Below are 12,505 nucleotides of genomic sequence, written 5' to 3'. Positions count from 1 at the left end.
AGGTAGCAGTGTGTGGATGGTATTAAGTACAGAAAAAAAAAATATTATTTACCTATGTTAACAACATCGAGGTTGAGTTCATCAGATTCAGTTTTCCCAAGCACATTTTCAGCAACCACCTGGAATGTGGTATAAATAAAGAGCTGAAAATTTGGATATGTGAATGTGCAAGTGTTGTTTTTATCTGCTACACAATTCTGCTGTTCACCCTCCTTCCTAAAAAAAAAAAAAAAAAGAAAAATGTAACAGAATACTGCATTTAAAATGAGTTAATGCATTAAGTTAAATTAAACTTTACACAACTGTGGCTTGACAAAACCTGGGTGTATATTTAAGCAGAAAAATCAACATGCAGGTCTTGTGAAAAAGGACATGGAAAAATTCAGAAAAGAAAATACAGTAATTAAAAACCTGACAAAACGTTCCAACCCCCAGTCCACCCTATCGAAACTGAAATTAAAACAAACCGAGAACATTGAAGGTGAAAAGACCAATAAATATGGAAATCCAGGAGATGGGATTTGACAAGCCATGGCTTAATCATGCACCAGTTTTGCGTCTTTTTTTGGCCATGATAAACCGCACCTTGCTCTCCCTCACAGCCAAACTCTGCCACCACACCACCAACAAAAAAATAAAAAAGAAACATACAATAGGAGGAGTGAGACTCTCTCTGCTATAGTAAGTGATAAGCGACGACGTGGAGGATCAAGAGACCAAAAGAAATATACAGCGCAGTCAGTGCATGGTGCAACCTCTCCACTTCTAACAAACAGCAAGAGAAATAGACACCTCAACTTTGTGGGTTGTTTGGAAAACTGTGAGATCCTCTTACCTGTACTCTGAGGGTATCTGTTTTTTTGAAAGGTCATTTTTGGAGAGTGTTGAGCTCCTCCCCTTTTCCCTAGCAGAAGGGCAGCTATTAAGCTTGTTTTGCCTCAGTTCAGGCCTACAGTCCTCGTCCATTCCCTTCCTAAAGCAGTGAAGGAAAGACAAGCAGACACAAAAGGAGGAGACAGCCAAGGAGGTTAGACAAGCTAGAGAGAGGATGAAAACACTGGTTACAGGTAAAAGGAGAACGCTGCACGAGGATTATATAGAAAGCCATGGAAAGACTATTGGTAATGCTCTCCCAGTGTGGTTGTATCACAGCGACTCTAATAGAGCTACAATGACAGTGTTACCTTTTACATATTACAAGAGAGTCTAACACATTATACACTCTTATAGTGACTGGAAAGTGGTAGTGAGTGTGTGCTGCTGATTTGCAACTTTGTTTTTCAGCTTGTAAGTGGCTGTAAAAGAAGTAAACCTGAATTTTATGTAATGTAATCATAATGTATATCATTTTATCAATATGTGTTACTGCTTTAATAAACATGTAGAGGTAAATGGTAAAAATATATAGGATCAATCATATTTACATATGACATACACAGTCACATTGCTAGATATTTCCCCACTTTTGTTCAAGTTTTTCGGCTTCTTCATAGGACACAAGTCTATGAGAACAATGTCCCACCTCAATAATCAATTAGGCAGAGAAACTTTACCAGCTTTTCTACCCTGCCTATGAGGCCACCATGGTCTCATCTCCCAATCTCTACATTTATTGAAATCAGAACTAATTCTGTGATACTCACCTGTCAATGGTTATCTTTCAGGGAGTCACCATCTCTAGCTTTCTTCTGGAAACTAGTTTTGGCAATCTTGATTTATTCATTGCTGGCACTCGCTGCAAAAAGCCGGGATTGCCAGGTCTTTGACAGATCAAGCAGCTAGGGATTATTGCAGAAAGTACATTGCCAGCAAAAATGACCTGTCTGATTGTGGAAATGTAAAAGTGGAACTTTAGTTCTGTCTTACTAACTGAAAAAAACTAAAATGTGAGAATGCAGTCCTCCTGAAGGTAGAGGGACAGCTGCGAGTGAGCATGGTTAAGTGTGGTACAGGAACAGGAATTGACCTTGTAGAGCAGAGGTCCCCAACCTTTTAGACGTTACGGACCACTAAATTTACGGACTATGGACCGAGCATGCGCAGGGGGCCGTGTGTCACTCAAAGGGGAAGAAACGTCTCCCAGAGTGACATCATGATGCTAGAACCTGCCTGCGTCCCCATCACAGTTCTGAGTCCGGAGACACAACCCGCCCATCGCACTGAGCCTGCGATGCATACGAGAGACATGGTCCGCGGCCCTGGCCGGTGCGCCCCCTCAAGCAAGGTCCTTTTCCTGACTCCGCTGGGGGGTGCACCGGCCAGAGCTGGGGACAAACCAAAATTTTCTTGCGGACCACAGGTTGGGGACCGCTGTTCTAGAGAAAGTCTGTTCCTTGCTGGTGGTAATTGCAAGGCTGCAAACCAACAGGGCAACCAGCATAACATTTCAGGGTGCACCATGTACTATGTATCCAGTATCCATCAGCTAGTAGCTGCAATGAGCACTAGCAGTGGTCTGGCAAAGCCACTGCCCTGGGCACGTTTAACACTATTGCTACAACAGATATAAAAGATCGGATAATAAATGTTAAAAAAAATTACCATGATTGCTTCACAATGTATTTAGTTTCAATTGTTGTTGCTCTTCCTGGGTTCCAAGTGCATGTCAATTTTTCCCTATTAAAACAAATGCATGACAGATTCTCAGGCTTATCAGGAGGAACTGCAATACAAAAAAAATAATTATTTTATATTATTCATGTTTTATGCCAAGAAAGATTTAATACTTATTAAACTGGTGCATGCTTCATCCTATGCTTAAAATACTATTGCACATTTAAAGCCTAATATAGTAAACAAGGTTGAAAAAAGGCACAAACATATGGATATATACAAAACCATGTAGCAAATAAATATACCAACACTATTAAACTGTAATATACACAACACTAACATTTCCTACTTCACAGTTAATAGTCATAAAGTGCTCCTCTGCTATAGGATTTAGGCCAACTGAATAGTGTGAAGTCCCACTGAGCTATTTATTAATCATTCATTTAAAATGTGTCTGAATTTCAAATTACAAAAGTGTTTTAGTGTGTTAGTTTCTGTAACTCTAATTTTTTTTTTTTAAGTAATGAAACAAACTTTCCGAATTGTTTTTTTTAATACTATAATTTCATAAAAATCACAGTCAGTCAGTCAGTCAGTCACACATGTCGGTGGATTTATTATATTAAGGAGCGTTTAGGGATTCATTCTCAGGAAATTTCTCGGTGGGAATCAATTACTGCCACTGAAAACATATGGAAGATTCCTATGAGGAAATGTCTAATTCCTTGTTTTATAAATAGAGCCCTAAGTTTTGTATTTTGTTTATTACTATGGGCTTGTTCAGATCCAATTGCAGAACCACTCCGTTAACTGCTCCCCATAGCAGTCTTTCGTTTTTGTGGGTTTCAGGTTCAGTTGGTTAGAAATGCAATTTTCTGGCACAGGAAACAGACTGTGGAGAGGTTAAAAGGAAGAACTTAGAGCAGCAGACTGCCCTGAAAGTCTGAATGAAGCATGTCAAAAAAAAAAATCATCAGTTTCAACAAGCCCTTTAAGTTACTGAATGTTTTTATAGTTGGCAGTACCCATATAAGGCACTTTCTCTTCCTAGTTAATAGTTTACAGGTTGGGTAACATGGGAATGCTACCTCTGACTTCCTAGATTGGTGCAAAGAATAGGTTTAGGGGTATTGGTCAGCTGGGTTTCTGATATTGTGACTAGATAAGGGGGCTGGAGCAGTAATGTGTTACAGTGTAAAAGTAATGTGTTACGATGCCATCAGGAATAAATGGCATTGTGTTAATATTAACAAAAATGTGTTGTACCAATGCAAACTACCAGGCATTGTGGACCCTATGTGGTCTTTAGTCTTGTTGAATAATAATAATAAAGGAAAAAATGTTAAAGCAAACAGAACTCTTACAGCCTAGGCTGAAGAACGTGCCAATCAAAGAGGTTTTGATCTGTCCATGCAAATTGGCCATGCAGTTGAGGGTATTGAACGAGGCGGATGAAAGCTGGAAGGTCACTTTGGAAGTTGTCTCGTTAACGGCATTATACTGGCTCTGTGGAATACTCTGACCATTCAAATCCCAGTACAAATCCTCGCTTCGGATACTGTGCTTCATTTCCAACAGGCAGGTGTGATTTAATGCACAGTATGCTGTGACAATAGAATTAAACTCCACAAAAGTCGAGCCTTGGGGGCTTATGGAAACGCATTTATGGGGAAAAGATCCACCTGAAACTGGAGTCATAAAAACAAAATATTAGTCATTGTAACATATATAGATAGCTAGATAATATAAGATAGCTAGATATTACTAATTCAAAACAGGCGCATAGATAAGGATTTTTACTTTTCTCTCAATTTCCTGATCATAATACTTGTCCCAGGTCAGTGACACCCACAAAAAGAAAAAAGCAAAGATAATGAAAATAATACAGAAAACTACTCATAATAACAGAAATAGTTACAAATACATATTTAAAACAACTTAAAAGAGATCCTGTTTTAAGAGCATTTAGGTCAGCAAAAATTTTCCCATACCAAAATTCTATACATTTGGTACACAAACAGTGGGACGCACACAATAGCCAGCCATTCTCACATTAGCCAGCAACTATATAAAAGATTAAGCAGGTAAGGGAGATTTAAAAGGCCTGGGCCAGCACTGATGATAGACAGACACTACTAATAAAGAAGAATGAAATTATGTGAATGGAGGAAGAAGACTAAGCTAATAAATTGACTCTTCTCTAATTTTCTAGAAAGATTTAAGATATAGAAAAAAAAAAAAAAAATTAAAAATTCACATTTGTTAATTGGGGCCCTGACATGTTCAACCACTAAATACTTTTCAAGTTAAGTTCCAAGGATTATGTTTACATCAATTTAGTATAGTGACGGTATACACAAAGTATCTTAGAATTAAAATTAGTTTAACATTCAAGTTACTGTGCTTTGGCTTCAACTCCCTCCACAGCTTCTGTCCCACTTACCTTTCTGACCTGATAGAAAATTACCCCCCTCTAGCTGCTCTCTTCGCTCCTCTAATGACCTACTAATGACTTCCTCACTTATAACCTCATCACACCCACGGCTCCAAGACTTTTACAGAGCTGCCCTGACTCTCTGGAATAGTCTTCCTTGTCCTATTAGGCTTGATTCCACTCAAAAACCATCTTTTCAAACTCGCCTACCCATCTATTAAAACCTCACTATTCCATATTCCCCTTCCTATTGTGTGCTACTTCCCCCACATCTAAGATTGTAAGCTCTTTTAGACAGGGTCCTCTCCTGTTTGTGAATGTCAGTATTTATTTAGCATCAACATATTACTCAGCAATGTACATTAAATAGGGGTTGCAAATGACAGTTTATTAACAATATTAATAAAACAACATTATAGGTATGACAGATATGCAGTACCGATTTATATAGATTTTAATGGCAACTGGTTAGGATAGACAGATAAGCATGATTTAGTGAAACTTCATGTCAAAGTTACAGGTTGTCCTGGAAAAACTCCCTGCTGCTCCATGCACGGGAATTTACGGAGTGCCAGTAGAAGTAAAAGGGATGCACGATGTTTTGCACAAGAAGAGGATGGCGATCAGGCAGGTAAGAATGCTTATTACAGAAGGGACATCCCCTGTCCATTTCTGCAATAAAGCCCAGATTGATCACAAATTGTTAGTTACACTTTACTTATGTGTAAGCTCCAACATCGCTGACATAAAGTTTACACAGGATGAGGACTCTAGGCAATAAAAGTTGTGGTGCAAATGGATGGAAAGTGTCAATGAAGATTCTTTCTTATCTTACAAGAACTAGATACTTTAATTAGAATGGACGAAGTCTTTCATGCTATGCACATTATGTATATATAAATAGTAGAAATTAGCATACCTGCAGCAATAAGGACCACAAAAAAACAAATACCGAATGAGAAGATCATGTTGGTGTCACCTAAAATAAAAGAGAATAAGGCAAATAAAATATATGATAAAAAAAATCTTATTATTACATCAATTGATTGGCAGCCTGTGTTGCTTTTTCCTCTGACTACAGCTCTGCTATACAAAAACCACAAGGGCTCAGACCAGTTCATATTTAGGTAAACACACACTGCTAACATTTAAACCAATACATACAATTATTATTAAAGCTTCTTCAGATATACAACACTCTGCATATAGAATTATATACAATTATGTAAGAAGGCATCCCCAGCATCACAATAAAAGCTTTAACTGTCCAAGCCCCCAAGACTAATTCACATCCTGCGATTATTCAGCCAGGAGTGCAGAAATAAAAAATAAACATAAAAAACCTCTCTCCTACTCCGGTACATTGCCTTACATATATACTTTTTGCTTTTCTAAATTCAAAGATCCCTGCTTCATATGAATACGGAAAAGAAACTTTCATTGTCAGAGGAGCAATTTTCATTACAATAAAACTGCTGTTTTATTATTACTGGAAATGTAGTTGCTAATCATCACATTAAAGAAATAACCTTTGAACTCCTACAAAGTGCTAGAATTCCAGGCAAGCCGATTTTCCCGAAGCATATTAAGAAAGAAAAAAAAAGCCATTTACTGGAAAGCGCTGCTAATGCTGTTTGTAACAGATGTTCAGCTGCTCTATTCCCTTAATGTACAACTAATCCAAACTCTGCCTCCATTTAGTGCTTACAGGGAAGATGATAAACATAAATGTTTAGATGACTACGTGTATACCATCCCTCTATACCAGGGGAGTTAAACTCTGGCCCGGGGGCCAAATCTGGCCTGCAACGGCTTTTTTTTTTTTTGACTTCTAAAAATGAAGAGCATTTGGCCCGCGGCTGCATTGAAATAGTGCCGCCACTACAATTCCCGGCATCACTTGCGTCTATAGACCAGCAGGCTCTCTGCCCATGGGTGGCCCTGCGTTGGACTGTTTTATGGACGCAAGGAATTGTAGTAGTGGTCCCATTTCTCTATTATAGGCTTGTTCCAGATTGAATGTTAAGCAAAACCTTTGTTTCCATATGGAAAGGTTTTATACCTAATGAGAAGTAAAAACTTCCTCAATTTTTTCAATAAACTTCAAGTTTGGCCCGCGACTTTGTCTAAGTTTTTAATAAGGCTCACTGTGTATTTGAGTTTGACACCCCTGCTCTATACTGAGGTCAACACTTCGCCACCAAATTCTAACTACAATAATCTTTTTACCACATTTTCAAGGTGGATGTGAAGAAATTACATTTTTGTTTAAAGAAAGATTGCCCTTTAAAGGACACAACTAACTTGTTTGATATTCAGTGACTTTAGTAGAAAATAAGGGAAGATATTGTGAAATACATTTTTTTAAATAATCAAAATGTGTAAAAATTGTGTTAAAACAAACTATTCACCCTAGATAAAGACTGGAATTCTCCCACCTCCCAGGCCTTATAATAAGTCACTGATAAGCAGTTTCCCACCAACAATTTTAAGACAAACAGTGTCCCAACCAAATCCTTTCACTTGCAGAGTATTATTTTCTACTTTGCACAAATACTAAAACATGCATTTTATAACATGAAAATAAAAAAGAAAATATTTCCAATCTGTCCCACACATAATCATAATTTATGTTTAAAGGCTTGTACAACTTTTAAACCTTACAGTGATTTTTTTTCAAAATAGAACTTGGATTTGACATGATCTTTGTATTCCTGTGTTTCTTAACCTGGGGTCTGTAAAAAGAAAATTTGTTTTTTGGGCAGAAACCCAAATTTTTCACATTTTGAGTATTTTTTCCTGCAAAATGTAGCAAAAATCATCCCACTGTGATTATGTAACCTCTCTGGTTTTATCTACTTGGTCTCAATCCAGCAAAATATTGATCACAGGCCAATTGGTTTGTCAAAACACTCCCAGCCAGGTCTGCACAACCTCTAATTATTCCTATGGAGTTATGGAGTATGAAGCTAAACTTCCACAGGAATACATGAGAGCCAAGCAACTAACATTTTCAAAATAGATCAGCAATTGCAGCTTTCAAGTTTATATAAAGACAAGTCACTAAAAAATCCAGGGGAAAGGTAAAGTATAACGGTTTGTACATTCATTTCATTTTTTACAGACCATATTGTACAAATGTAAAACACTTTCAATTGTTTAAACTGAACTATATATATATATATATATATATATATATATATATATATATATATATATAAATAAATCAGGACAAGAACAGATGAGAAAATCTCTTCAAGTACACACAAGTTTTTACCGTTCATTTTTTGTCTTTTTGTTGAATATTTTTTATTTTTGTTCTTATCTCTTTGCCCTGGTGACAACTGAACACCACCCCATTGTCATCACAAGTACAGGAAGTGCAGGAAGAGCTCCCTAGTAAAGTTAAAACCTGGTAGAAGTTACTTTTCTGTGATCCTATACAAACAAAAATAGCTTTTGTCTTAGTTTGGCTTAATATTTAAATTGTCCTTTTGTTTTTAACCACCAGATAAAAGTTCTTTGCTTTGTCCACTATTCCTATGTTCCTATGTACAGGTTCATAGAGTACAAAATCCCTTTCTTCATATGACAAGGCTTCTCGTAGAAAAATAAGGCTGCAAAGCAATAAGCTCTGTTGTCTCTTTGGGTAACACATAGTGCAGTGGGAACCATTTCTTGTGTATTAAAACAGAACCAAATTCCCACTTTGAAAACTGGCGATCAGGCGGGTATTTGTTGCAGAATTAGACAGGTGATGTCCCTTTGCAACAACTATTTTTACCTGCCCAATTGCTGCCCAGCTGTTAAATTTTGCTAAGCATGCGCGTCTCAGAGTTTGTTGCCAGGGATACATGCAGTCCCGGCTTCCTTTGCGCATGCAATTAATGAATGTTATGTCAGCCCATTCCATACCAAGATGGCCAAAGATCAGAATGCAGAAGAAAAGAAGAAAGAACATGGTGGTGCCCGTAACAGAACAGGGACAATCAAATATGAGCTTTATTTTAAACTTTAAGGCTGTATTTGTAAAATATTGTATACTTTTAAATAAAAATTGTATAAAACATGTAAGGTTAAAAAAAAAAAGCTTGAAATAAAATTGACCGAGAACCAGGAAGAATTACCTTGGTTAGTTTGCTATGTAGCAAATAAGCTTCAAAGAGGGTCCGAATGAAGCTGGCACGGCATTCTCTATTACTAACTTAAGAAGAAAAAAAAAAAAAAACAATCTTGAAATGTGTACATGGTTCTTATGCTCTAGAGCAGGGGTGTCAAACTCGGGCCGGAGGGCCAAATTTGGCCTCCCAAAAGAATCCTATGAATTGCAACTGGCCCGCCTCTGCACCGAAACAGCACCGCTACTACAATACCGGCATCACTCGTGACTATAGACCAGCGCCCTCTCTGCTTATGCATGGCCCAGCAGTGAACTGTTTTATAGACGGAGGGAATTGTAGTAGCGGCACTATTTCAGTGAAGAGGGAGTTCCAGCCACTCATAACATTAAGCCCCGCATTGGACTGTTTTATTGATGCAGGGAATGGTAGCTGTGCTAATTCTCTATTATAAGCTTGTTCCAGATTGAATGTTAAGCAAAACCTCTCTGTTTCCGTATGAAAAGGTTTTATATCGAATGAGAAGTAAACACTTCCTCAATTTTTTAAAGAAACTTCAAGTTTGGCCCGCAACTTTGTCTAAATTTTTAATTTTGGCCCCCTGTGTATTTGAGTTCAACACCCCTGCTCTAGAGAATTTTAGACATATTCCAGGAAGGCAATATGACAACTCATCAATAGAGGACTGGGAACACAGTCAGTGATTAATTGACACAATCGTAAAGGAATAAGAACACACAAAACACAGCACAAAATATCCTGCTATGAATAACAACTAGAAGTACAAACAAAGAGTAGCAAAGTGAAATGAAGAAGAATGATCAGGAAATAACAAAGAACACAGGGACAGAGGTTTAGCTGATGTTGCAATGTGCATTTCCCAGAAGAGGCAAGGAGAAAAGATTTCAGGAAACATTAACTAATGTGCCCAGCAAGGACAAAACAATTCAGGACTTTGATAATATATAATAGGCTAAGGGGCGTAAACCAGAGCACACAAATTTATGATTACGATGGGTCAATCAATGACAGACGATTTCTGACTGGTTGCTAAAATTACCATGGCATTCATAACATTTTACTGTGTGTAAATTAAAGGATAAAAAAAAAAAAAATACATCCATCCTAAAACTTCTAAGCGCAAGATCGTAACTTCAACAGATACAAAGATCTATTGTATCAATAAAGGATCTGCCTAGCTAAAGCCCGCTTTGAAGACCACAAATAACCACAAATACACTGGTGACTTGTGTGCCATGAGATCTGCTTACATAATAAATGATAATGGCTGATCTAATAGGATTCATATCATTCTAATCTGGTATCATTTATAGCAATCTTTTCATCTCACTGTTTACAGTTAAAAGGAATTGTGGGTGGGTAAAAAAACATTATAAAAAGAGTAGATGCCAGCATTATACCTCTTCTGCCCTGAAGAGGATTGCATGACCCTATAACATGGGCATTTCACTGCAAGCTTTTGGTGCCCTTGCTATGTAAATAAAAATTTGCTGAAGTTGAGAGGAAAAGTGGTCATGACAAAGAATGTCAGATGTCACACCTCACATTCTCTTTAGTGACAGAACTTCCTGTATGTGTGCAGCCTAGAGATTGCAAACCTCTAAATACAGTTAAAATAATTTTACGGTAAGGTTTTATTTGCACGTTCAACAGATTTACACGGCCCAAATACACAACACAAAATCTTTAACATTGTAATGTAATTTAGGTGATTGTTCCCATCACAACTGTTTTCTGTGGTTTTAAAAACAAACCCATGTTTCCATGAGCAAAACCAAAGCACCACACTTCAGTGCTTTTGGGATGCCATTAAGAACTAATGCCAACCTATGGCACCAATGCATGTTTTGTGGGTTGTGGCATGTTGCAATAACACACTAGTACTAATGAACCTAAAGTAATTATTTAATACTTTTGACCCTGCCACTATCATACTTTGTTATCTGTTATTAAAGTCTTTGTTCAAGCAATTCCTGATATTGAGTGGCAACACCCTAAGCCACCTGCCAAGACAAAAAGGTCAAAGACTCTGGAGCATGATAAATATACCAAAGTACTCGGTTAAGTTGAAGAAAAAAAAATGTCAGAAATAAAAAAGGATCATGAAAGATCTTTTCCTACAAAAATCTAACATGTGTACGTAGCCATAGAGATGTTATGATGACAGCCAGTAAGTATTTAGTAGTTAGAGTTCTTACTGTTAAAAAAACCATCTAAAAGCAAACTTCATACAAGTTCCTTGTGGTTCCATATTTAAATAATTACTTATTTAAATAATTATTTAAATAATTGAAATATTAATTTGTAAATGCTCCCTTTGTGGGGATCATCAGGGAAAGCGATTAGCAATATTTCTATCAATAGAAACATGTTTTTAGGGAGACATACTTCAGTCCTCGCCACCAAAGACATTACAAAATAATATACAAACCTATTTCCTTTCACAGTCTTATTTATGTGACAGTTGAGCATCACTACACTGTAAGTGAAAATCTGTCATATCGAAAGATCAGTCTTGTGTTCATCCTGTTACAATCCGCTTCTACCACTTTATCTTTATAAAACTGTGTGGTTTCAATATCGTGTACACTGCTTATAAATCTAAACCACAGTTGTTGTTTTTATCTTTCATATTGGCTTTTGCGTTTGAATGAATCTTAAAATCTGTTGAGAAATTGTATGTCGGCCCTTTGTGACATTACCCCAAGGAAAATATTCAGATGATAGGCCACTCAGGCTGTCACATTTACTTTGTTACAAGGGGGAGGAACAAGGGATTCTAACGAAACAGGAAGGTGGCGGGAAAACATAGATCAGTTCTGCTACTTCCGTGCTACTTTTTGCTCATTGAATGAACGTATTAATGCAGATTTTTAAACCAAACTGACTCGTTTTATGTTCATTCATCTGAATTAATATATCTCCAAAACTCAACTAATCCTGCAACAAATACTACCTTTCCTTATCCAGAACCATTTAGCCCCCTCTGCATGTGCCACAGTGAGATTCAGAAATTTGTAAATAAACTTTATACGTCATCTGGATAGGCATGTAATAGGAAACTTATGCTGAAGGTGTTACATTAGCAAAGCCCCAACAGTGCAAGTGCAGTAAAATATTACACAGCACTCAGCCTTATGTATTTAGTCTGTAGATGGCTTTACAGACAAATAGGAGGCAGTTCTATCTTTGGGATACCTTAAAACATACACACACTTCAATTACTGTGACCTGAAAGGATAGTCTGTGATTGTTTTCAAAAACTGTAGAAATGAGTGAGTGTTATACAGACAATGTGTTCCAGACTATGGAAATGAGAGATAGGAGAATGAGAACTGCCCTGCCCACAGGAAACAGCAGTGGTTATCTGTAGGTTGTT

The 12,505-nt window shown here is 37.2% G+C and overlaps 1 protein-coding gene across 3 annotated transcripts in view; it reads right to left on the bottom strand.

Moving 5' to 3' along the window:
• The window catches only part of IL6ST (interleukin 6 cytokine family signal transducer), a 37,220-nt gene that overhangs the window by 15,310 nt on the left and 9,405 nt on the right, over positions 1-12,505 (bottom strand). Inside the window, exons 2-7 of one of the 3 annotated variants that reach the window (XM_072416424.1) lie at positions 9,115-9,191; positions 5,907-5,966; positions 3,918-4,241; positions 2,542-2,662; positions 836-973; positions 53-216 (exon numbers count right to left, since the gene is read on the bottom strand). In XM_072416424.1, coding sequence (XP_072272525.1) covers positions 53-216; positions 836-973; positions 2,542-2,662; positions 3,918-4,241; positions 5,907-5,955 — 796 coding nt within the window. In that variant the 5' untranslated portion in view covers positions 5,956-5,966; positions 9,115-9,191. The remainder of the gene's footprint in view (positions 1-52; positions 217-835; positions 974-2,541; positions 2,663-3,917; positions 4,242-5,906; positions 5,967-9,114; positions 9,192-12,505) is intronic. The other 2 variants (XM_072416422.1, XM_072416425.1) reach the window with 2 other exon arrangements.

This window comes from Pyxicephalus adspersus, chromosome 6, assembly GCF_032062135.1.
Source record: "Pyxicephalus adspersus chromosome 6, UCB_Pads_2.0, whole genome shotgun sequence".
In the NCBI taxonomy this organism is placed as follows: Eukaryota; Metazoa; Chordata; class Amphibia; order Anura; family Pyxicephalidae; genus Pyxicephalus; species Pyxicephalus adspersus.
The sequence above is the reverse complement of the archived record's forward strand: the minus strand, read 5'-3'. Positions and strand labels throughout refer to the sequence as shown.